The sequence below is a fragment of the Vanacampus margaritifer genome, chromosome 8 (assembly GCF_051991255.1).
Source record: "Vanacampus margaritifer isolate UIUO_Vmar chromosome 8, RoL_Vmar_1.0, whole genome shotgun sequence".
NCBI lineage: Eukaryota > Metazoa > Chordata > Actinopteri > Syngnathiformes > Syngnathidae > Vanacampus > Vanacampus margaritifer.
In genome coordinates, this window is record NC_135439.1 from 23,579,802 (window position 1) to 23,606,876 (window position 27,075).

Here is a 27,075-nt window from a genome sequence, read left to right on the forward strand (position 1 = left end):
GTGGACCTTGAAAGATCACTCAAAATGCTTAAATCGGCTGGCAGTGGGGACAACCCGTTTCTGAAAACGTCTGGCAGTGAAAGAGTTAAAAAGAAAATCAAAACAGAATAAAGTTTAAGTACCACTGATTGTCACACCCATCTAAGTGGGGTGAAATTCGTTCTCCGCATTTGACCCATCCACTGAGGGAGTGGTGAGCAGCAGCAGGGGCTTGCACTCGGGGATCATTTGGTGATCTAACCCTCGAATTCTAACCCGTAATGCTCAAGTGTCAGAGTGGACAGTCTACCAGTAGGCCACTGAGCTGGTGAAATGAAGGTTTTGGAGTGGCCTATAGTAAAATTCTGGACTTGGATCTGATTGAAATGATGTGTCACAACCTTAGTGTACCTCAGGAGGAACATTTGGAGGTATTGATAGGGTTAACGGAGCATATATTGTCACGTCTGATAAATACCTGGTGTTCCCATTTTTGTGCCAATCGTATTTGCCAAAATAATTTGGCTTGTTAATTTTAATAGCCGCCGGCGCCGCCCGTCTGTCATCCAGACTCACTTACGCGACAGCACCACCTCCTGTCTCATCTAGCTTGTCAGCAAACGGGCATTGCCATTCACCGTGAGTTCCGTGATTGACTCTGGAGAGTTGTAAGAATGACCCGGATTTTTCAAAAAATGCCGGCTTTACTCCAGGGAGTCTGTTGAGCTCAGACAACATTCAATGTGGTGACTCCACAAATGTGTTCCGGGACCTTACAAGCTTGCTTTAATACAACCAGTGTAACAAAAAAAGCAATTGGAGGCCATTTTTCTTGATTAACTATATATATTTCTCCTTCTGAACACCACAGGTACACTTTAAAGAGTGTTCTAAAACCCTACAGTGTTGCTGAATTAAAACAATTCTGTAACGAAGAGTGGGCCAAAATATCTCCAAAGAGATGTGAAAGACTCACTGCCAGTTTTAGAAAATGCTTGATTTTAGTTGTTGTTGCTGAGGGTGATGCAACCAGTTATTCGGTTTAGGTGGCAATCACTTTTTTACGACAGCATATTAGGGCCATGTATAAATATATATATTTTTAGGGCAATATTCAGAGAAAAATTTGCCACTTTATAAACTACTACTTTATATAATGGCAAATTTTCAAGTTAATAAAGTGGCAAATTTGCGAGAAAAAACATGAGGATTCGTTGTTGGTTAATAGGACACTGTTTATAAAATGAAGAGTCTTGATGGAGACGGATTCATTCTTAATTTAAACTTTACTTATCATACACGGCAGCTAGACGAACAACACTTCCTGGTCCCCTATCAGCTGACTAACACTCAAATGTATGAATGTGTAAATAATAATTCTGGAAACATAAATGTACAAGTAAATATATATTTTAAACAATTAACTTAAATGCTTGATCCTCAGGGTGTGGACCTTCGCAAAGCGAGGCATCTTTGTCGTTGGCAGTACCCAACGCTTCATGAGTGAATGCTTAACATTATATGGTTAATCTCTGCTAAAGCAATTACTATCTCCTTATTTGAAAACCCGACCGAAAAATATTGGCACAAACATTCGAGTAGTATGCTACGTGTATTTTTCGTAAGTTTGAGTTTTTTTCCCCCACTTTATAAACTGGCATTATCATCATTTAAAAATTGCATTTTATGTTTACATGGGTTATCTTGGTCTTTTTTGGATTATCTTTAACATTCAAGTGGGGAAACAATGCAAAGAAGGGCAAATACTTTCTTACCCGCATTATAAGATAGGCTTAGCCCCAGAATAATGACACTCGCAGATCAGTTTTTTCAGACATTACAGATTTGTTAGTGAGTTAAAGCACATGAGAAGGACAACAAAGACTGGTGTGGGGATCCCTGAAGAACAGCGGGTCGCCTGCACCATAGTAGAGGTCTCATCTTCTATTAACGGCACTGTCAGGAGAGTTGCAGAGAGCAACGGCTAACAGCTCATGCCTGGCTAAATAATGAGCACGCAGTCAATTAGGGTGAGCTTGAAATGACAGGTGTGAGGAGGCTACAAGCTGACAGCACTGTAGGAACTGGATGAAGCATTCAATTAGTCACTTCTCCTATAAAAGGTGCAACATGCACTTCATTATTGTCATAAATAAAAATGAGCGTGTGTTGTTCAAGAACACCAACGCTGTTGACAATTTCATTATGTCTAATTGGGCACTTTGCTTGTTTTTTTGTTTGAATAAAGGTGTCGATTTGTAGAATTCCTTTGTAATTGCTGTCAACAGTGCCTGAGTATGGAGGAAAATTAAAAAATAAATTATATATATATATATATATATATATATATATATATATATATATATATGGGCTGAGAGTAAACAGCAGAAACATAGCATAGACAATAAAATATAAGACTAACACTTCTGAAATCTGAAAATGAATTCAGTAAGCTTCTTCCAGTATACTGTACATGTATTTTAAAACATCTTTGCAATATTTGACTGTTGATGAAATGACAGAATGAAGAGTGGAGGTATCATACTGACTCATCATGGATGATGGTTGGCCCGTCACGGATGGCTGCCTCCTCCTTGATGATGTCGATAATCTCAAAGGTGCTGCTGATGGGCATGTCAGGATTTGGCCACCTGGGGCACTGCAAGTGTCGCACCTCTAATACGTAATCATCCTAATAGTCAGACAGAGAACCAAACAGCAAGAGAGAAGGAAACGGGTTAATAGACAAAAAGCACACAGTCTAATAGTCTTCACATGCAAAGGGGAAGCGCTGGATAAAAACAAAATAAAATAAAAAACTTGATACAATCTACTGCCAACACTAACAATTGGATGTTTTTTTATTTATTATTCTTTAATTTATGCTTTTGAAATGCACGATATTTGCTCAGATTTCCCAGGAGTGAAAAATAATGACAAAACCTAACATAATGGATAAAAATAAAATAAAAATAAAATAAAAATAAAATAACAAACTGTATACAATCTACTGCCAACACTAACAATTAGATGTTTTTTATTTTATTTTTTAATTTATGTTTTATATGCACAATATTTGCTCAGATTTCCCAGGAGTGAAAGAATAGTGACAAAACGTAATGAGGCTCTCTCCAGTGGTATTAACAGCAAAGAAAGGTTGAGTGACAAAGATGTTTTTTTTCTTCATTTTTTCTTCATATTTTGTGGAAAACCCAAAATGAGAAACATCCTTCACGTACATTCAAAAATGTTAACTAGCATCTTTAGAAAACTAGAAAACATGTTACCATCTAAGAAACTTTATTTGAGTAAAGACATTTTAGCATTAACTAATTTTATTTATTTTTTATTTAAATGCGAGAGCATACAGAAGGCTTGGACGCAGCCTCTGAACTGAAGAGGGATGCTTAAAGAATGGTAGTTATAACAAAAACAGCCAGCAGGTGGCAGCAGAGTATAAGAGATCAACCAGGGCCATGTTGTAACAAGCTGATTTCCCTACAGTACTAAACAGATTTGTGAATAATGGTGAAACTTAGCTATATTCTAATGCTAATAGAGATAGAAAAAGAGATAGAAATATAGTTTTTTTCCTGATGAAAGAAGAGAATCTTTCCTTTGGTAGGTTACATGTTTTTATAGCAATAAGACAGAATATTCTGTGGTTTTTGCAAAACCTTTCAAAAATCCAGTAAAACAGCTGGGAGCGAATGGGGTTTGCTTCAGTAAAAATGAGTTAAACTTTGACAAAATCATGACTTTCATTTTTTTCTTCTTAGAAACAATAATTGATTTTTTAATGAAAAGCTGCCAATAATTCAAATACTCTTATCAGTAAAATTAACTGATTTTCTAAAGGAAATTCAGTGGGGTATGTCTTTATGTTATTACTCAATTGTATGAAAATGACCCATGCATGTATATGCATACAATAAGCACAATATCTCACAGAAGTGAATACACATCACATTTCTACAGGTATTTATTAAACTGAAGAAATTACACTTTGACACAATGAAAACAATTATTATTTATGTTATTTGCTTTTTTCCTTAACTCACCTATGATTATTTATTTTTTATTTTGTGTTATTTTGTTTTACCTGTCTTCATTCCATGGCTGATTTCAATCCATGTAAGGCACTTTGTTTGCAGTGATGGTTGTTTTGAAGTGCTTTATAATAAAGTTCAGTTGAGTGTATGCATATATAACAGTGTAAAATGACTGTTCCTTCAAAATACAGCCATTAATAGCTAAACCCCTGGCAACAAAAGTAAGTACACCCCTAAGTGAAAATGTTCAAATTTAGCAGTTGTCAGCCACCACACCCACTTTCTTGAAAGACAGAAAGTGGATCTGGAAAGGATGACATTGACCGCGACTCGGCCTTGCTTGAAACTCAAAATCAATCTGGGTTTTTGTTGTTGTAACACATTCTTCATGAGTAACGTCACTATATATCACCTTAAGTCTATAATCACACTAATCAAGTTTTTACCGCAACGACTAAGTCATTCACTACCGTCTCTCTTCTAGTAGCCAGGTTGAATTTACCCCGTGTCCGCTACTGTTTACTCACAGACTTACATTTCGTCACCCTGTTAAAATAAAATTGCCTAAATTATCTCATGATGCAAATGGTTAAACTTTTTTGTGTTTCCTGAAAAATCTAATCTGAAAAAATGACGGGCAATTATTTTAAGAAGGCTTTGGATATGAATATTATATATTTCATATGTCTGTTATGTGTGTAGTACTCTTCCACACATACGCCCCCGCTTTTATGACATCATGTTGATCTTCACTGATTGGATCTTTTCGCTGTCTGTTAAGCTAAACCCTATTTAGCATCTCTGAGGTGTTCTGAAATGGAAGGTGGAGGAACATACGGTCTCGAATCTCCACCAGCCCCGGCCGGGATGGAGGAGTGGAAGAGGATTCCAGTGGCAACCTGTGAAGTTCAGATGAACTCCATGCCAAAGAGAGTTAAAACTGTGATGGACAGTAATGGTGACCACACAAAATATTAATTGACACTTTTGTCATTTTCCCATATGCGTGTATTCATTTTTGTTGTCAGGGGTTTAGCTATTAATAACTGTATTTTCTGTTATTTCAAGGGAACAATAAAGACTACACTATACACTATAAGATGTACACTGACTACTTTTCATGATGTCAAAGTGTCATTTTGTCAGTGTTGTCCCATCTAAAGATAAATAAGCTGCCAATGTGTACCTCTGTTATAATTACGTTACAATTAGGAAATAAAAAGTGGAAAAAAACTGAACAAAAGTTTTTTAAGCGATAAAAAAAAAAGACGTATTCAGCAAATCCTTACTCTAATCTACTAATAATATATTGCTCCTAAAGTGATATATACAGTAGGGATAGACCGATTATTGGCACCAATGTTCAGCATTTTGATGAATATCAGAATCGGCCATTTTGAAGAATCATACGGCGGATAATAGATCCATTAAAAAAGTGTTCAGGGGAAGAAAAAAAATCAGGGAACTAATTATTAAAATTTTCATAGATTCTTCTGACCCTCGGAACTCTCTGAACCTTCTGTTTTTGTTTGAAATTAAAACTAAGATAAGTAAAATTTTAATACTTCAGATATTTTGAAAATTTTAGAACTTTATTTACTGTGTCAAACAATAGGGAGCTATTTACTTAGTTTTTTTTAATTTATCTTTTGAACACATGCTACTGCCCCTGGAAGATCCCTGGACGTCTATTGACTAAGATTTTTTTTAAACTCCAATATTTTACGAACCCTAAACGTTGTTCAATAAACACAGGCTTAAAAAAAAGAGCTGGAGTTTGTGTTTAGTTACATTTTTTATGCCAATATTTTCCCTTTTAGTGACAATGAATATTGGCTCCAAATATCGGTTATCGACGTCCTTGACTACTAATAATGGGTATCAGTATCGGCTCTGAAAAAACATATCGATCTGTGTCTAATAGACTTAAAGAACCTTGTCTTAGTTGATTATCCACTCAATTTTCAGACCTGCTGAAGTCTGAGACAAAATAAAATACTGTTGTTCAAAATTCATGAATGAGAACACACACAAGCAAATACACACATACACACATACACACAACCTGCGTAGCTTCCAGGATGAAGTCATGGATGCTGATTTGATCCTCATTGGACAAGCAGAGTGTGTCTTGGCTGATGAGGGTGACGGTGAACGCTTCACAGTTCATGGCCTCCTCTCGACTGGGCCAATACACAAACTCATCCTCTGCCTGAAAGAGGAAATCACAATGTTTGTTTATTTTTGTACTCCCTATATATTTACTTACTTCAATAATGTATGTGGTTACCCAACTTCACTGAAAAATATTGTATATCATGTCCATTTTTAGGGTTCAAATACAGTAATCAGGTTATATTTCTATTGCACATTTCTATTTTAAAAAGGTAAAACAGTGCTTTTAGGATTTCATTCAATACCTATGGTACCATGGGAGGAAAGTTAATGTCTTATTCACACATCCCGAGCAGCACAAGCAACGTAGTATTCAGCATCTTAACTCACAGACCAGTCGAAAATTTGCAGCATGCTAGAAAGATGGCACTGTTTGAAGACAATCAAAATAATATTATGCTAGATGGAAAACTTTTTCATTTCAAATCGACTACATATCTACCATTTTGGGAACTATCTCTATTGACAGTGAAAATGCATTTAAAAGTCAAGCTGTTCTAAAGTGTCACAAAGTAAATTAAAATGACTGCTAATCAAGTAAACAAATTGTTTGGTTTTCATTTAATAATATTATGATATTATGTTATTGACTCTTAAAAGGGTCAATCACATGAACATTGTGAAAAAGTTAAGGGCCATTCTGAATTGTGTAATTTTACAAACACTATTTTGATAATGATTATTATTACTATTATTATGTCTACCGTTTTGCAGCTAAACATTCATAAACAAACTCCGCAGAGTCCAGGTTTGCAGTGAAGTTGTATATTTATATTGTGAAACTGCAACAAGAAACATACAATACAATTAACATTTGCACTACATACACATAAATGATCATAAGACAACAAATGTAATTAGCATATGCTAACAATTAATGATCACAATTAGCATTAGCATTTTAAGCTGACAAACGTCTAAAATTCGGCACACATCTAAGCGCTGCATGCTTAGTATGCATAGTCCTTCACTTACAGATGATGCTTGAACAAGAAAGAACTGCAAGGAAACAAGAGTGGATTTGTTTGCTAGTTCCATTAAGATCAATTACTTCCGGTTTCTGACTTCTTCTACTACTATTTCTACACATGCAAATAACATTAACCACTTGGTGATGCACTAACATAACTTAACCGTTAGGTGGTGCACTGACACAATTTACAAACCGAAAACGGTAAACATAACAATTATTATTAGTAGTAGTAGTATTATTATAATTACTGTTGTTATTATTTTTAATTATTGTTGCTAGATAAGAAATGACTACTTTTGTTCAAATACCATTGAATCATAATACCCAAACCACCACCATATTGAGGGCAATCTGGAAAGAAAATGGATGGATCGATGAATGCAAGATTGCTGGAGCTGCACTGCCATGACATGGTTGTAAGGGTGAGATGGTCACTTCTGCAGCTTTATTTATTTTATTCTATTTTTTAGATTTTGCCTATATTACATGTTTTTCTGAATGTGATTAGATCTGATGTACAGTAGTCATTTAGAGGGCATTTGCTCCTTTCTCCCTGTCAACAAACAAATATGGATAATGCAAATAATGCTAATAATGAACAAGTTCTAAATAAAATGAGAAACAGTTGACTATACTGTTATTATTAGAAATGATAATGATTAAAACAGAGTTAACAATAATAATTAAGAAACCCCTAGATTGACAATTTCTTCTGCCAGCAATTAAAGTAAAGTAATCTGCCAGCTCAGCGGCCTAGTGTTATAGCAGGGATGGGCAAACTCAGTCCTCGAGGGCCAGAGTCCTGCAGGTTTGGGATGTTTCCCTTCTCCAACAAAACTGATATATGTTCAGCTCGTCTGCAAGCTTTGCATAACCCTGATAACGATCCCGTTGATTGGAATCAGCTTGTTTTGGAAGAGGGAAACCTCCAAAACCTGCAGGTTCCGGCCCTGGAGGACTGAGTTTGTCCACACCTGTCTTAGAGTGTCCGCCCCGAGACTGGGAGGTTGTGGGTTCAATCCCCGGCCGGGTCACACCAAAGACTAAAAAAATGGGACACATTTGCCTCATGCTTGACATGCGCGTGGCCCCTGCTGCTGCTCACCGATCCTTCAGGGGATGGGTCAAATGCGGAGAACGAATTTCGCCCCACTTAGGTGGGTGTGACAATCAGTGGTACTTTAACTCTAAGAGTCCTGAGTCATCACATCAACTCTTTAGGGACTGTCCAAAAACTTCACAATCACACTGATTGGCGTAATACAACGCCCTTATTCTGATGCTCTTTACTTTTTATTTTTTTATGATTTTACCTCATTTTATTTTATACTCTTGTGAACTGAAACATGCAAGTAAGATTTTAATCCACAAATGATATGAGTGTTTATCCTTGCATGTAGTAAAGTCATGAACACTCATAGCAGCGAGTTTTATGTTGCTCAACAATAGAATTAAAGTAAACTAACTGAACACACTCCTCAGTTTGTATAACAAAACACTCTAGTTAATGGATTGTATGTATGTGTCTGTAATGCATCATACCAGTCCATGGTTGGCAGGCAGCATGACAATGATTTGTGCATTATGGTCCCAGATCATTCTCCAGAAATCTTTTGTGGTGTGGGGCAGGGGATGTTGGGTAATGATGAATTCATTACTAAGGTAGTAACTCTGTGGGAGGGGGTAAAAATAAAATATTTCAGAGGGAAACTAACGCACAATCACACTCTCACACAGCCCATATGCATACATGAGTATGATACCTGACTACAGGTTTCATAGAAGTTTTTGCATCGCGTATACTAGCATTCCATTACTCCTTCTCATCACTCATTTCCATGCATCACTCTATCATTTTCTTATACATTTATGATAAATACGCAAACTGCCAGTGTGCAACAAAGTTGAGAGAATAGATTTACATTGGTGTATTGTGTGAATGGAGAGATGTGAAAGAATAAAAAGTACTGACCATGATGTAAGAGGCGTTAATGTAATCACTCCCCTTGACGCCAGGCAAAGGCGCTAAGCTCACCCGTGCTTGTTCCGCTGTTCAGGCAGAATGGAAATTAAGTCAGGAAACATATTGGTAATCTACGACGGAGTATTAGGGTCACGTATAAATATATTTTTTAGAGGGTGAGGGCAATATTCCGAGAAAAAACTTGCCAAACTTGCAAATTTGCCGCTTAATAAAGTGGCAAATTTGCGAGAAAAAAACGTGTACATTTGCGAGTTTATAAAATGGCAAATTTGCGAGAGAAAACCCCCCTAATAAATTTGCGAGTTTATAAAGTGGCGAATTTGCGACATTATTAAGTGGCAGACTTACAAGAAAAAAACTCGTAGCGTACTATTCGGATGTTTATGCCAATACTTTTTGGTTGGGTTTTCAAAAAAGGAGTTGGCTTTAACCATATCATGTTACCATTCACACTTGCGTTGGGTAAGGCCAGCGACAAAGACGCCTCGCTTTGCGAAGGTCCACACTCTGAGGATCAAGCATTTAAGATAATTTAAAAAATAATTATATTGACTTGTACATTTATGTTTCCAGAATTATTACACATTCATACTTTTTTTTTCCGTACATGTAGCAAATTTGGTGTGTCGAATCTGCTGCTCTCCGTCATTCACTTGCATTTACCTAAAATATGCTAGCTTCTCATTGGTGAGTGTTAGTCAGCTGATAGGGGATCAGGAAGTGTTGTCGCTCTAGCTGCCGTGTATGACGAGTAAAGTTTAATTTAAGAATGAATCGTCTCCATCCTGTCTTTTCATTTTATAAACAGTGTCCCATTAACCGCCAACGAATCCTCACGTTAGACCATAGCTACGCTACGTGTATTTTTTTGCCACTTTATTAGTCGCAAATTTGCCACTTTATAAAGTCACAAATAAAAAGTCGCAAATTTGAGATTTTTTTTCTCAGAATATCATCCCCCCTCTGATAAAAAAAAATCTATATATGTGGCCTTAATACGCCGTCGTAGTAATCAGAGTTTAGTAAAAGTTCTGATTTATTTATATTTTTATACAAGGCATTACGCAATGTACCAATTCTGAATAGTCTGTTGTAGTCAACAGGATCGATATTTGTTGAATAGTATCCCTGTAGCATTCTTGCAGAACGCAAATGCTTATAGACAAAGGTAAAAACACCTTACTGGAACAGATTCCTGATAACTTTTGGGATTCATATTCCTGTTTCAGACAATAACAAAAATGTAATACTTACATGGCACCACAGAGGAAATTCGATTTTTCTCTTTGTTGCACTCCTTTTGAGAACTAAAGCACTCCGTGAATCTGGCATTACAGTGTGTAACCATCTAAAACATATGGGAAGATGAAGGGAAATGTTAGAATTTCACACAATGCAAAACATAGTATTCAGAGCAACATGTAATCATTTCAAATGCCCATAAAGGCATACCTGACTCATTTAGCCATTTTCCTCAGGTATAAAGAATGTTTTGTCAAAAAATTACTTGATAACAACATTATTTTTGACATGACATCCCAGGTGCTCAGGAAACAGGTCACGGCCAATCACGGCTCACCTGTTTTCTGGGTTTGCTAATGTTACGTTAGCATAATGACCCATTATTGGTCTTTTGGCTATCCGTTTCCTGAATACATGTGACGTCATCTTCAGTCGACAGCAAGTGTCAAAATGTGTTTTTAAAGGTATTAATTCATTGTACATGAATAAGAATGAAGTTATCACAATTATAGAGAAAATATCTTTTTACTGCGGAAAATGGCTAAATTAGTCAAGTATCCCTTTAAGTAAACAATGCTCACTGTGTTTGAAAGTATTGTTTTTGCACAAAGTGTGCCTACACTTTTTACAGATGTATGACACGTCAATGCTTTCCAATACTGTAATTCAAAAAAATAATAATGTCCTTTACAATAAAGGGGACATAGAAGTAGTGTTTAAACTAGACTTTACACCAATATGATCGGCTGGATCGATATCAAATGATATTTGCATTCCATGCAAAATCGGCGATCGGCTGTAATGTCCTAATTTGCCTGATCGATCAATGACATTGATTGGCTGCGCAAAATAAGACTGCAATTGCATACACCGAACATTGAAAAGAGATACAATGCTGCCATCTGCTGGCCATAGTTAGTGGCTGTTTTGTGATTTTTACACCCATTCACAAAAGTAGCGCTGCACAAGACGTTGCACTGCCCATTGAGAAAAAAAAAAACGTAGTAAACGTCAATTAACGTTTTAGGCGGCATTCATTTGGATTTTAGTAAACGTCATTAAACGCTTTTGGCGGTAAGAGTGTTAATGTTGTCTTTGTTCCAACATATGTTTGCACCTCAACAGGGCTCCTTCATCTCTGTCAATAAATGCTAATTGACATCGAGGAGTGTGTTTCTTCACTGACCAGTACCAAAGTGGATTGACCAGGAGATTAAACCTTTAAAGTCGCACAATTCCCACATTGAAACCTGATGGAGTGGCAGAGCTGGAAGTAAATCAAACCGCCAACTAAATAATGATATATTATTAGAATAAGCAATAACACTAGGTCCGTTGTCAAACACAATATGTCAGACATATTTTGTTGTATAAAATATAAACTGACTTGTTACACACATCACCATGTGCATGGATGAATAGTACAATCAATGCTGTATAAAGATTGCCACTTTACACTGGTTCGAGAATGTGAGGCTCCACGTGTGGTTCACAATTCTGTGGTTCCTCATGGTCTGAACTGGCCGTGAAGGAAACATGAGACTGTTTGTAAGCTATGCAATGTTACAGGGATGTGATTTGACCAAAGTGAAATTATCTGAAAATTTAGCCGGGGGTCTGGGGGCCGCTGGCACCCAGCTAGGTCCAGGGCAGTGCCCAGTGGGGGGGGGGGAGTGGGAAGCATGAACAAATAATTATATCATGACCAAATGAAAAGTAACTCATATTAGAGCATACCACAAATGTCTTTGTTATAGCAGAAGATGTTATCTGTCGGAGTCATGTGCATACACAATGAACTACAAAAAAAAAAAAAAAAAAAAAAAAAATAGATTTTTTTTTGGGGGGGGGGGATAAAAAAAGCGGAATTCCGCGAATTAGCGGAAAAATCACATCCCTGAATGTTAGCGTCTTGTTGTGGTTTTGGTGTGGTTACGGCCGACAGGAACTGTTCCAAATTGGCATTAAAGAGTTGTTTGCTAGCACGCCGCTTGGCTTGATCCTTTCTTAAGCACGACAATATCTCCTTCCATATTTACCGTTTTGGCCGGTGCAGGTAGCAGCTCTCCTTCCATGATTTCACGGAAGTAGAGAGGTGGGGTTTTAGTAAACCGGGTTACTTCCGGGTTAGAAAAATAGCCACCAAAATTACTCATATTTCATAAGAAATTATGTCGTCATTGTGCCAAAGGTAAGAAATAATAATGCCTATAGTTAACTGCAGAAAGTCTTAAAGTACTGTGATACGGGCCCTTTAACAGTAATGACAGAAATATTTTTCTTTTCTTCTTTTTTTCCCCCCAAAAATATTTCTAACGAATGAAAGTAGCTAATAAAACTAAATGTGCTATTTGAGTATTTACAAATGATTTTTCCCTTCACCTTAAACTGTTTCTCCACACGTGTTCGACCACTGTGTCCCGGTGTCATGATGCTGTTTGTGTAGTGATGAAGTCTGTTGGCTGCAACCTCAGTCTCCTTTCCCAAGATTGCTTCCATCAAGGCATCATGGATAAACACGTATTGCTCCTGGAACAGGCAAGCAAAATGGGACAACTCAAAATGGGACAAATCACAGTGCATTTTCAAACATTTAACTTCATCATCTCTACTTTGTCAATAAAAATTTTGTAAATACACAATATTTATCTTAAATTATGTCAGTGGTGGAATCGTGGAACAGAAACTAGTAAAAAGTACAGAAACATATTCGTGAATATTCAGAGCACATTGCACATCTTCCATCCAACAGAAACGGTAAAAAGACGCTTTTTGAAATTAAGAGCTAGACTGGGACTCCTGCACCAAAAAAAAGCCCTTCCTAAAATAAAAAATATTTGTCTAAAACAAAGAAAAATACCAACCTCAGTCTGTACTAAGTAGTTGCGCTGAGAACGTATGTGTTTGAGAAAGCCGAGTACGTTAACAGTACACTTGTCCTTGATCTGCTTCAACATGCTGTCAATGACAATATAGGTCCCTGTGCGACCCACTCCTGCACTGCAAAACAATACAACAGTCAGGAAAAGCAGACAAAGGCACAATAACCACTTCAATCTGTGTATCATTTATTTTCATGTTCAATTGACTAATGAAAAACAGGATTTTGACATTTATGGAGTTAAAATCATGCCAACCCCACAAACACACAAAACGTGATTTACTCACACCCAACAATTTGCAAACATAATCAGTGTGTTTTGCAAATTCAAAACATCATTCACAAACTAATGCATTTTGTTTTGCACATAAGAACTAAAACTATCACCAGATCCACCACACCAGCATCTACCGAAATTCAAACACAATCTGCTTCTTCCTCTGGTCATTGAATCGGTGGAGGCTGATGTCTGTGGATCTCACTCTGCTTCATCTATCCTTCCTTCCTTTCCTCAGTCTTTCCTTTGGTCTTTTGAGGTCTCCCTAATTTGTTGGAATTTAGATGTTTCTGGGGTTGGTGAAAGATTCTGGTTGGTAACCCGGTGGGTAGTAGGTGATGTCTGGTCGGTGCTGGATTTCACATTTCTTTCTTTTCTTTGATCCGTCCTCGGGTTTCCTTACAACTTCACGACTCTAGCTGGATTCTGAAGTATTCGGTTTTGGTGAACGGTATGGGATTTTTTATAGGTTTGAGGTGAATTAATGAGTACACGCACGCACATATGTACACACACACCCGCACACTCACGCACATACAAAAAAAAGAAAAAGAAAAAAAAGAGAGAGAACAATGATGATGACATGTCGAATCGGTAAGATTACCGAATGAACAATACTGAGTTTCAGGGAAAAAAAGAACTAACTATCAAACAAATGCAGCATATTTTACATCATACAAAGAAAAATTTCTTCAATTACAAAAAAAAATCCTTCAAGTATACAACAAAAATCTTTCGAGTACAAAAAATATCTTTCAAGTACAAACTAAAATCTTTCAAGTATGAAAAAATATCCTTTAAGTGCAAAAAATAATAATTCACATACTAAAAAAGCAATTCTACAACTACGTACAGGATAACAGTCACGTGACTTTTGGCACTAATATTCCGCCTAGCAGATCCACGCACACAAGCTCACAGATCCACACACCCAAATGCCAGTAAACTTTACAGCAGGGGGCGCTGTTGAATCAGTTTAAGCTAAGCCAACAGGCGAACTGCATTAGATTCCTAAGTTTGTCACAATGAGCAGTCAGCAAGTGAGTTTGTAGTAGTTACTGGTGAAAAATCAAATGTTAGCTAAAACTCCAGAAACGTCTGTTTGGGTAGGATGATAAATACGTACTTTCGACCCGACCCCGGATAAGCGGTAGATGATGGATGGAAGGACATATTGAATATGCACTATGAAAAGTACATATTGATGATAAATATGTACTTTACATAAATAAGTGTACATATTTATCATCCTATCCACCAAGCAGGATTTATTTGTTTGATAGTTACAGTTCTTATGTGCAAAACAAAATGCATTAGTTTGTGAATGAGGTTTTGAATTTGCAAAACACACTGATTTTGTTTGCGAATTGATGGGTGTGAGTAAATCCCGTTTTGTATGTTTGTGGGGTTTTGGCATGATTTTAACTCCATAGTCATTGCTTTTTTAATCTAACGCAAAAAAACAAGCTTGCTACTGAGTGCCAATCTTTGACTTTGTGAATTGAAAATGACAACAAACTGACACGTTGTGATGAATACATACAGTATGTGAACCAAACACTGTAGATATTTACAAATGGCAACTTGCATTGAAATATTCCTGTACAAATTGCACACAGTATATAGTTGAAAACCTCTACTTTGGCAATGATTAGTATGAGGATACATACAAAAATTTATGTGATCCAACCATAGGTGACATTGGTGAAGATAATTGATGGATGGATGGATGAATGAAAAATAAGTGACAGTAAACAAAATGTACATCAGCTGTTACCTGCAGTGGACAATCATCGGCCCCATATCAGGCGTTTGTGCAGCAGAGGACCGGCGAACAAATGTGAGGACAGGCAAGGTATATTCCGGAACGCCCATGTCGGGCCACTGTGTATAATGATACTGGAGCACGTTCCGGCCACTCTGGGCCCGTGTCTTCGGGTGCCCCTTTCCACCCTAGATTGTAGAACAGAAGAGAAGTGCAGGCATTTAAGAGCAATCTTTTCACAAAAGCATCAATTCTCCACAATATGTTGGACACATCGTGGAATTGCTCACATAATAGTCTAAATTACATAGAGTAAAGTAAAAATAAGGGACACCACAGTGATCAAGATGTTAAAAAACAAAATCTTACCTTTTTCACTTTAGTGTTACTCAGTGTAAAATGTCGAACAGTGTAGCAGGCATGAACTCTGGTGCTTTTCAGTGTGACAACTAAGTTGCCATATTGTTCACTATTCTCTGTTGGCCAGTACTGGTCACATTTTCTCTGCAATAGACAACAATAACACCCAGACATTATTTATTTATTCATTTAATTTTACATTTTTGTTATTTGTGTAAATGTGAAATAGATATTTAAAAATATATTACTGTTAAATAAACAATGATGAACATTTATTACCACCCCAAATAAATAAATAACATAAAAAAGAAAGAAAGAACAAAAAAGAGAGTACAAAAGTACAGAAAATTGGTACCGTTGAGTACCGGTATCGATTCCTAGGTACAGAGAATTGGAACAGTGCCGTTTCAAATGTGAAAGGTACCAATCCCAAACTGCGGCAGTTATCTCTCATATGAATCAGTCATACCCAAAAAATATTTAAATTGTTGTGCTTTTTGGTGGGGGGCAAAATCGTGAATCTTTACACAGTATTGTGAGGTTTTCTTATATCGCCAACCTACCCACAATATCGTGATAATTATCGTATCGTGAGGTTCATATCGTGGTATTTATTGCATCGTAATGTTTGGATATTGTTACATTCCTAGTTAATATATTACAGCGTCAATGTTTGCTATTTTATAATATTAAGTACGAATGGGCAAGTACAAATACCACGTATCGTGCCGATACGAGGTTCATTTTAAGGTATCAGCAGGTAGTGCCCTCTTGTGGCCATTTTACGATCGGGGACTTAAAGCACACGTCTGAAAGATGCCCATTGAGATGAATATTACGTTTAATTTCACGCAATTTTAAGGATTATATTCTATATAGTGATATGTAGGCCTTTGTTTAAAATTATGTCTTTGTTTTTTGGGGGAAATTTTATGTATCAAAAGTACTAGTTAGTCCCCAGCGAACATGTACAGTTGGGGCCCATATGGGCACCACTTGGTCTAGTTGGGCTTTGACTGGGCATGGGCTTAAAGTGGGCTTCGTTGTTGGGCCCCACTGTGGGCAGTAGATGGGTGAAACTAAGTATGGACAATAAGTGGGCTCTGGCTGGACTTTACTCCAAAATTCTAATTTTGCACAATAACAGCAATTAAGTAAAATTTTCTTTTTGGAAAAAAAAATATAGTTCAATTTAATAATGACACATTCTTGAAATAATCGCCTAAGTAATTTTTGCAGCCCAAATGTGACCCATTCACCAACCCATATCCAGCCCACATGGGCCCCACATTGGTGTGTTGACAGGGTAGTGGTACCGGCGCTTGGTTTTGGTGTCGGTGACTATTCAAGAGTGGAGCACTGGTATCAGTCAAAAAAAAAAAAAGTAGTATTGGACATCTCTAATATTGAAACATGATCAAGAGGGGAGTGACATGAATGACGCTTTTCATCAGCAAGATATGAGTACCATGAGTACATGATTGTGTACATGCTAGATGTATGGTTTTGATTCTTTGAGATCCTCTCCGCCGCCATCTTGTGGCATCTGTATGCAACTACCTAGTGGTAGAGTGTCCACCCTGAGACTGGGAGGTTGTGGGTTTAATCCCCGGCCAGGTCATACCAAAGACTATAAAAATGGGACCCATTGCCACCCTGCTTGACACTCAGCATTAAGGGTTGGAATTGGGGGATTACATCACCAAATGGTTCTCGAGCGCGGCCTTTGCTGCTGCTCACCGCTCTCTCAGGGGATGGGTCAAATGCGGAGAATGAATTTCGCCCTACTTAGGTGGGTCTGCCAATCAGTGGTACTTTAACTTTACAAACACAAAGGTTTTTTAAGCAGGGCAACCTTTTAACAATAGCCTGAGATCACTGTGCTTACTGTGGTGCATTTTTTTATGTAATCAAAGAGGAGTTAAACATTTTTGAGAAAAAATGTTTAAAAGTTCAGTAGAGTGCGTGTGCGCAAAGCATGTGTGTGTGTGTGTGTGTTTCACATACTCGTCCTTTTTCGACTAAGTTAGTGATCATGACGATGATGCCTGTATTCTGCTCCCACACCATCCACCAAAAATCCTCAAAGGTACACTTGAGTGGGCCCTGGGCTGCAATGTAAGCATTGGGCTTGTTGTAACCCTGAAAGAGACATAATGTACTACAATTTAATTATACAAGACAATATAAGAAACTATGCATGCAGTTATTTTCAAAAAAAAGTATACAGTAGGTACTGTATAAAAAATAAACACTCTTTTTAATGCCAACTTTGTGATGTAAAATTTGGATCAAGACGGACATAAATGCTGAACTTTTTTTATTTAATAACTGGGAAATACCCAAATAGCAAAAGAAAACATGCTTGTATAATAGAGTACAGCTAAGTGTGCTAAAAAAAAGAGACTTATTTTGAATTTTTTGTCACACAATTGTAAAAGCGCTCCAATTGCACAATGCTGCGGAAACTCCTGACTACAGACCTCTTCAGGCCACTCCAAATATTTTCAACTGGCCTCAGTTCTAAATGCTGGTTGCACCATTTTCTTTTGCTGCTGCTGGTTTTGGCGCATCCTTTGTGTCTTTGAGTCGTTCTGAAAGGTGAATATGCTTTTCACAACAAACTTCCTAGCAGACGCTTGACGGCTCATTCTGAACTCTCACCCTCATCCCTATTCCTGGCGAGTGAATTTCCCTTGGATCACTGTTTGCATTCCAATGTTGTTAACTCCCTTACACGATTTCTGTTTAACATGTATGTTTTACTTAAAATGTGTAAACTAGCTCATTGACTCTCATCCATTTTCACTGAAGAAACCCCCTTCGCTCCCGGCTGTTTTGCTGTTTTTTGACTGATTTTGCAAGGCCCACAGAATATTGCGTTCTATTGCTATAAAAGCAAAATAAAGATTAGAGTCTCTTCTTTCATCAGGGAAAAATAAGTATATTTGTATCTGTTTTCGTTTTGCAGCAATTAGCATTAGAATAAAGGTAAGTTTAATCGATACGTTCCTAGTGAAAACACTGTCAAAAAGAGCTCGTTGCAACATGGCCCTGGCTGATCTCTTATACTCTCCTGCCACCTGCTGGACGTTTTTTGTAATAACTACCATTGTTTTAAGCCACCTCTTCATGTCAGAAGCTGCATCAAAGCCTTTTGTATACTCTTGCATAAAAAAACATACAATACGTTTTTGGGAGTGAAGGACAACATAAAAAAAAAACGTATTTACATGTTTTTGGATTTGAATACTGTATATGTTGTGAATTTTTTAATTGTCGTTTAACAACAAACAATTGCATATTTTTTTTAACCTTTTATATAAACTGCACACATACACATGCACAGACCCCCCCCCCCCCCACCAAAAAAAAAAAACTCAGATGAGTGCATAGATTGTGTGGAAACACTCACATCCACATAGTTGGCATTGATGTAGTCAGTGTATTTGGAATCCTTTCCCAATGACATTCTTAACTTCACTCTGCTGTGGTCATCTGCGCATAAAACATACTGCAGTTGGTAAGTAATGGTTGCATTTTGAAGGTAAAACCAGTTTAAGCATACAACTGTCCTGTTACGTAAATCTGGGCACTGCCAAAGCACAGCACATTATCCCATTGTAGTTCAAATAATGTCCAACTAGGCTTTATACACCTGCTCTTTGCTACCAGCATGCACTCATGTGAACAAGATGCTGTTTCTAGATCAGTTCCAGACACAGGTGGCAAATCCAGGTCCATAAAGTAAAAACCCTGCCACAGTTTGGATTTAGCCCCTGATGCTAACTAGCTAGCTCCCTAGCAGGTAAACGAGCACCATGGGCGCTAGCTAAGGAGCTATCTAGCTAGCACCTGGGGCTAAAGCCAAACTGTGGCAGGGTTTTTACTTTCTGGACCTGGATTTGCCACCTCTGGTTTCAGATACTGTACACTGAACGAAAATCTAAACACAAAACTTTTGTTTTTGCTCCCATTTTTTGTGTGAGCTGGACTAAAGAGCTAAAACTTTCTCAACATAGACAAAAGTCAAATTTGATTCACAAATCTGTCTAAATGTGTGTGCTTTTTTAAACTGCTTATCTTTTTGTGTTGAAATACGTCTACATTTGCTTTACTCACAGGCCACTATGTTGATATATCGATTCTTATGCTTGTTTTCAGGATGGTTGGAGTTTTCCGATGTGATCTTCATTTCTGCAGTGCAACGCTGAACCTCCTAGGGAAGCATTCCACACACAACAGCGTGTACAGAGATACAAACAGACAGACACACATAAATAAATACACACACTTTTGCTTGCATATCCTTGCACAACTTTGTAACTGCAATATTTCCAGTTGTATTGCCTTCCACAAAGGCTGTTTTCCTGGTTGTACCTGTCGGGGTGGATTCCATTTTTAGTTTTTCGCTCCCTTGATCTTGATCTATCTCCCTTTTTAATGTATCTTTTTTTTTTTTGCTCTCCAGTGTGTTTCACTGTTTCTTTCCAAAAATTTGAAAAAAATATAACTTGGAATAAATTTTTGCAACTCATAATACAAAACAATGAACAGTAACAGTTAGACTCGGAATTTAAAATTTAATTGTATACATGATTCACCCAAAACAGATACTGCTGCATTATGTTTTACGGTTTGTAGTCCCAAAAATGACACAATGTAATGCTGATTTTGGGAGTTTGTGACATTCAGCAGTTAATCTATAGCAAGGGTCTTAGAGAGCCGCAGTCCTGCATGTTTTTGATGTCTCCCTCCTCAAACACAGCTGAGAGGCGCCTGCAGAACGTAATTATGAGTTGATGATTTGAAACACCTGGGTTGGAGGCAGGAGACACCGAAAACATGCAGGACTGCGGCTCTCTAAGACCGAACTTGCCTGCCCCTGATCTACAGTAATTTCTGGACTATCCATCCATCCATCCATTTTCTTAACCGCTTTTCCTCACAAGGGTCGCGGGGGGCGCTGGAGCCTATCCCAGCTGGCTTCGGGCAGTAGGCGGGGTACACCCTGAACTGTTTGCCAGCCAATCGCAGGGCACACAGAGACGAACAACCATGTGAGTATGGTTGTTCGTCTCTGTGTGCCCTACACCTATGGACAATTTGGAGTGTTCAATTAACCTGCCATGCATGTCTTTGGAATGTGGGAGGAAACCGGAGTACCCGGAGAAAACCCACGCAAGCACGGGGAGAACATGCACCCAGGAAGGCCAAAGCCCGGACTTTTCTGGACTATAAGCCTCTAATTTTTCACTTGCAATCGACCCTGCGGCAATCGACCCTGCGGCAATCGACCCTGCGGCAATCGACCTCGAAAGGTGCGGCTTATCCATTAGATAACAAGGGGGCACACTATAAAAGAAGCACAAGAGCGTCAGGCAGAGCAAAACAAAACAAGTGAGCCCAAATACAGTAGGATAGACAGAGCGAGAGTGAGACAATTTGCACCCTCATTATGGAAAAGAAGGTAGCGGGAACCCAGTGCTTTAACATTAAAACACCTGCGGCCTACAGTTGGGTGTGGTTTATATGTGTACCAAACTCAAATATTCCCCAAACACAAAGCAAGGAATATAATGTGCGTGTCAATTCACTTCAGCTTCAGTGCAGTGCATATGCGGTGCGGAAGGTTTCCGCAGATTTGCAGATTTTCATGAAGCTGAAGAAATTACACGAGCCGGCCAGAAAGTCGAGCGTCGGCATCAAGGTATATCCGGTATATTTTAAAATAAAACCGTTTGCGAACTCGTTTTTTTTGGGATGGAAGTTACATACATAGCTTGAAATGAGTCGGACATTTAAAAGACGAAAAAACAAGCTCAGATTAAATTAAACATGACAAAATAACACTATTTAAACACAAAACGTACTTACCCATGGTAGAAGAGCCATGGCAGAAGTCACAGAAATAATGTCCAAAAGCATATTGATGTGACAACAGGCAAGTGTGGCTATTCTATACAAATAGGACTCTATATACATGGCTGTTAAACGCATGAACTCAACTCTCGAGCCTGAACCCCCGTGATCTTGTGGTCTGGCGGGTGCAGATTTCCGGACACGGACAGCTCATGCAACGCACGCGGTGTGAATTGCAGCCCGTGCGGCGGCCGTACAGAAAACGCACCGTGGCCCTTCCGCAGTCAGTGTGAATTGGGCGTTAAAGTCCAGAAATTACTGTACAGTATCTGCCAAGCCAACACCTTCTGGTATCTAGAATAGGCATGGTTAACAAGGAACATGACTACTTGATTTTGCTCTAACCCACCAATCTTATTTTATCTGGGGTTAGTACTTACTAGCAGAAAAAAACTTGACAACTTACCTCAAAATCCTGTGAGTATCCATGCAAGTTATTTGAGGAGAGTTCCGAGACATACTTGACGAAGTGCTTCACTTGAAGGGCTTTTATGTCATCTGAAGTGGACGAATGAGACCAGAGTTAAACCACCTTAAAAATAATAGCACAACTATGAGCAGAACATGGAATATTTCCAACTGGTGCAAAAAGGTCATTTCTGATTTGACGGCATACTTTGTTGTGGTGAAATAAATATTATTTGGCATTATCAGCAATAAACTGTTGAATCTTACAGAACTATTTAACCCTTTAAATTATTTTTGACACGTATGTTTAACATAATTTCAAAACTGGATTGGTATTTAAGTTATCAGAGTATGTTGTTACAGTTTATGAAGGCAAACATAGTTAAAGATGAGTTTTAATAGTTTTGGATATTTCATAGTTAATAAACATTTAGTTTTTTTTAACTCCAGTTAGTTTTAGCTTTTAGAGCAAATTTGTTATGATGTTTGTCTTTTCGTTTTATATTTGTTTTATTTTTATCATTTACATATAGAGTGTTTGTCGAATGCAAGATTAATAACAAACAAAAAAAAGTCCCTAATAACGTAAACTCTAATTCAGAAATGACCATTTGACCTTCCTGCTTCTGTATGGATGGACAGCTATACCGGAATAAGTACATTGAAAATGAACCCTGAAAGTGCATGCATGATATTAAAATTACAAAGACAAAAACAAAGGAAATCTCTGTTATAATTTAGTTAGTTTTATAAATGCAAAATACAGTTTCAGCTGTCTTTTTTTTATGCATCCATCCATCCATTTCCTGAACCGCTTATTCTTCATAAGTGTCGCGGTGGTGCTGGAGCCATTTTTAATGCATTTCCTTTTTATTTTATTAACGACATTTTTAATATTATTTTTTTATTTAACCATTATTTAACCAGGAAAATCCCATTGAGATCCGCAGATTTATTTTTCAAGGGAGTCCTGGCCAAGAGGCGCAACACAACACAACACAACATTATGCACAGTTAAAACAATAAATTAAAAACAGCAACAGGTTAATAACTTAATTTCCATGTCCTTTCAAATGGCATCAAACTGAGACAAAGTCATGAGATCTGGAAGTTGAATTGTCTTTTGTAAAAAAATTAAAATCCCTAGGTGCTCGATACTGAAAAGTCATCTTTCCTTTTTCTGTCCTGACAGTAGGGGCAGTCACAGTAAGTAGATGTCCTTAAAACGAAGAGAGTAAGGACCATCGGACTTTTTAATAGATGTTCTGCTTTTAATATCTTGACATCACGACAACGAAATTGTGGCAGCTTGAACATCGCAATATTGTGATATATTTGCCAAGCAAAACACAGCCTCTGTCACTGAGGCAAAAACCTGGGCATGGGAGGATCTTAGTGACAAAATGGAAAACGACTTCCAGGCGGCTTTGAGGAAATTCTGGTTCACCATCCGGCATCTCAGGGGGGTAGGGGTGCCCCATTAAGGCTGTGTATAGTGGAGACAGGGCGTTGCTGGCCTTCGACTTGGAGCAGTCGGTGGGGAAAATACTTGAAAAAGACCTTCTCAATTCCACCAACACACCTTCCTTTGAATAAGTAGAGTTTGGGTACTCTGAGGTAGACTCTTCTATCTCTGGGGTTGAAGACACTGAGATGGCTCCTTGATGGCAAGGCCCCGGGGGTGGATGTAATCCACCCAGAATTCCTGAAGGCCCTGGATGTTGTAAGGCTGTCCTGGCTTAACACGCCTAAACAGGGATTTAGTGAACATCGGCCCGGTTGCTAATTATTGCAACCTCATTAAAGACAAAAGAACTACTTTATTTTGTCCAGTGCATCCCCAAATTGGGGGTTGATTGACAAAGAGACTTGTTTCACCTCCACTAACAAATTTGCCCGGGTGTCTTATTTTGCAACAGAAAAATGAACTATAAAATGTTATGCGTTTGCTAATCTGAAATGTTGATACTATGAAAAACTGTGAATGTGTTTCATGTATGTGGGCAATTCCCCCACTTAACTTTTCATTAATGCACGTAGATGACTAACATTTGTAAGCTTTGGGTTACATTCTGTTGATATTGTCTGTGTTGGAATTTATTAAATCTTGACCTCAGAATCTTGTCAAAGATAGGACCATTTTGATCATTCTTCACTAAATTCTCCCTAAGCAGGTAATTTCCCACCAGCCTCTTTGTGAAACCTGATATGCGAGACAGAACCTCCTGGTGGGGTGCCAGTAGTAGGATAAAACCCAGGACTCAACCCCCATCTCGCTCTCTTCTCTTTGTGCTTCTTGCCTTTAGTCTCTGTCTACAAGCGATAGCTTGGTACCAGTTCCTTCCCACCAAATTTTTCACCCCTTTCAAATGGTGGTAATGCTAAGATCATCACTTCAGTTTTTCTCTTTTCCTGTTTTTTCTTTGCTGAACTCACGGTCCCCGCGGCCCTACCGCCACAACGTGACAGACTCGGCCTCCCAGGCATGCTCCGAAGCCGGACAAAAAGGGCCCCTCTGAAGCCAGCAGACGAGACTCTCAAAGATTGCAAACCCCAACTGCTCGACGAATTCTCTACCAGCTTGGAAAAACTTTGTTTTTCATCTCTTCTTCAACTGGCCTGCCAGCGAACCTCCAATCCGGGTAAACATCTACATACAGTATCTCAGAACAAAAACCAGACCAAGATATAAGTGCAATTTGCAGACATTAACCAGACTGTACAAATTGGTGCTTCTAATTGGGTTGAGTGCTTAGGTCTAGTTTTGGTCCCATGTTTGCCTGATTTGAGAAATTTCATCACCTCATTTAAAACCGTTCCTCTTTAGCTGATTTTTCTCATCTTTGTTTATTTTAATCTTTTTTGTTCTTTCTTGTTAGTATTTCCTATCACAGTAGTTTTGCTTCTTTAGTTCCCATGTAGATTAGAAAATAAATGTGCACATAATCCTAACCTGACTGTGTACTGTGTGTTTAATAATTTATATTCACCTCTAAGGTGGAAAAATAACTCACTCACAAACTAGTGTATTGTAGTAGCCTTATTTTAATGACCGATTTACAGAGGTTATCGTCTGTTATCTTGATAAAACTATGAAACTTAATAATTAATTGACCCAATTTAAGATACAGAAATGATGTCTCTGGATTGGCAGACCCGTGTGCCGGTCGCTATTTTGAGCCTCACTGCAAAGGTCTATTCAGGGGTGCTGGAGAGTAGGGTCTGTTGGGAAGTCGAGAATCAGATTCAGAAGATGTGTTGTTTTCATCCTTCCAGGGAACTGTGGACCACACCTCTATACCCTCACCAGGGTCTTCAAGGGTGCATTGAGTTGAGTCATTTGACCGTGTCTGTCAGGCCGTTTGGTCCCTGTACCACAGTGCAGTGATGCAGAATCTGTATCGTCTGTTGTGGTGAAGAAGAACCTGATCCCTAAGGCAAAGCTTTCAATTTACTGGTCCATCTATGTTCCTACCCACACCTATGGTCACAAGCTGTTGATCATGACCAAAAGAACCAGAACCCGGACACAAGCGGCTGAAATTTAGTTTTCTCCGTAGAGTGTCCGGGCTGTCCCTTAGAGATTGGGTGAGCTCAGTTATCCAGGAGAGGCTCAGAAAAAAGCGATGCCACCTGGTGAGGTGTTCTGGGCATGTCCCACGCTGGAGACTCTGGACAGACTATGCCACCCAGCTGGCCAGGGAATAAATACCTTGGGAATGCCAGGGAAGGCTGGAAGAACTGGATGAGGTGGCTGGAGAGCGAGAGGAGTCTGGGCTTCTCCGCTAAAGCTATTGCCCCCGCGACCTGACCCCAGATAAGCGTAAGAAAATCGATTGACGGCTGGATGGATGAGTTATACAGGTTAAAGATCACATTAATGGTGGAAAAAAATGAAAACATTTATCTTGGTCTCATCTTTTTAGAGCACAAAAACCTGCCATTTGAACATGAATTGAGTACACTTTTTATATCCACTGTAGATAATAGACATGATCACTGAGAAGGACACACACAAAAAAAAAATCTCTCTCACTTTGTCCCAGAGCCAATGTCAGTTTAGTTTTCATCAAATATTAACAATATTATGCATGCATATTCTCTCTCACGTTGTCTATTCTTAGTAAACACAGCAGGCCGCAGAGTGTTAAGAGACATTTGGATCCAATGATACAATCTGCTCTATTGCTTTAATATATAATACACCAGAGTACATCCTTCAGTTGACCTGTTCTAACTTGGTACGGACATTAAGTTTCATGTTCAGCCTAATAATCATAAAATAACTGATGATTAGGGGTGGGAATCTTGACACCTCATGACTATTTGGATTACAACTCCGAGAGCTAAGGCTTGATTTGATTGCCAATGATCAATTATCTTGTATCAATGCATCATTTCTTTCTGTAGATGTATTTTTTCTTAATATGTGTGAGCATTTACACATCTTCAAACAGGATTTATGATGACCCATAATTTTTAAATAAATTATAGTTATCTACGGATGTGCATGGTCAGTTACCATCAGCTCCTCCCGACAGGCTGGTGCATCGAGTTAGGATGTGTTTCTTAAAAGACTTACCCAGTGTGTTTATCTTTATTTAGCCAATATTTGACAATTGTATGACATAGTTAAAATCTTTTTGAGTGTGAATAAAAGACTTCAGTTCATTTAATTAATTTCATTCAGTTAGCATGCCTCGACAACCTCGACTGCCGCTGAGCGCATGTGCAGTATTACTTTAAGCTTGCCTCGGCAATTCAGCTCCCCTCGGCACTACACCTACATGAGTAGAGAAACTAAAAATAAACTGCTCAATTCCTCATTCTCTTCTAAGTGAGCCATGGAGAGACTTGCGATATTTTCAGAGGTTTAAGTGTAAATAAGTAGATTGATTGACATTTTATGACATAAGCGTTGTATGTACAATGACTTTGAATGAACAATTTGGTCTGGTTCCTCTGCTGACCCCCATAGGAAGAGGTAGGGGGGGGGGGGGGCGTGTCCATATTGCAAAGGAAATAGATTTCCCTATATTTAGCTACAGTATTTACTG

The 27,075-nt window shown here is 38.3% G+C and overlaps 1 protein-coding gene across 3 annotated transcripts in view; it reads right to left on the reverse strand.

Annotated features, from left to right (window-relative positions):
• Nucleotides 1-27,075, reverse strand: part of LOC144056163 (receptor-type tyrosine-protein phosphatase gamma-like) — a 426,470-nt gene that overhangs the window by 19,641 nt on the left and 379,754 nt on the right. For 2 of the 3 annotated variants that reach the window (XM_077572672.1, XM_077572673.1), the window contains 13 exons: nt 22,017-22,108; nt 19,811-19,907; nt 19,104-19,186; nt 17,696-17,830; nt 15,698-15,832; nt 15,341-15,516; nt 13,270-13,405; nt 12,788-12,934; nt 10,418-10,511; nt 9,152-9,228; nt 8,722-8,850; nt 6,097-6,243; nt 2,529-2,671 (listed from right to left, as the gene is read on the reverse strand). In XM_077572672.1, the coding sequence (XP_077428798.1) occupies nt 2,529-2,671; nt 6,097-6,243; nt 8,722-8,850; nt 9,152-9,228; nt 10,418-10,511; nt 12,788-12,934; nt 13,270-13,405; nt 15,341-15,516; nt 15,698-15,832; nt 17,696-17,830; nt 19,104-19,186; nt 19,811-19,907; nt 22,017-22,108 (1,591 nt within the window). Of the gene's footprint in view, nt 1-2,528; nt 2,672-6,093; nt 6,244-8,721; nt 8,851-9,151; nt 9,229-10,417; nt 10,512-12,787; nt 12,935-13,269; nt 13,406-15,340; nt 15,517-15,697; nt 15,833-17,695; nt 17,831-19,103; nt 19,187-19,810; nt 19,908-22,016; nt 22,109-27,075 lie in introns of all 3 variants that reach the window. The other variant, XM_077572671.1, reaches the window with a different exon arrangement.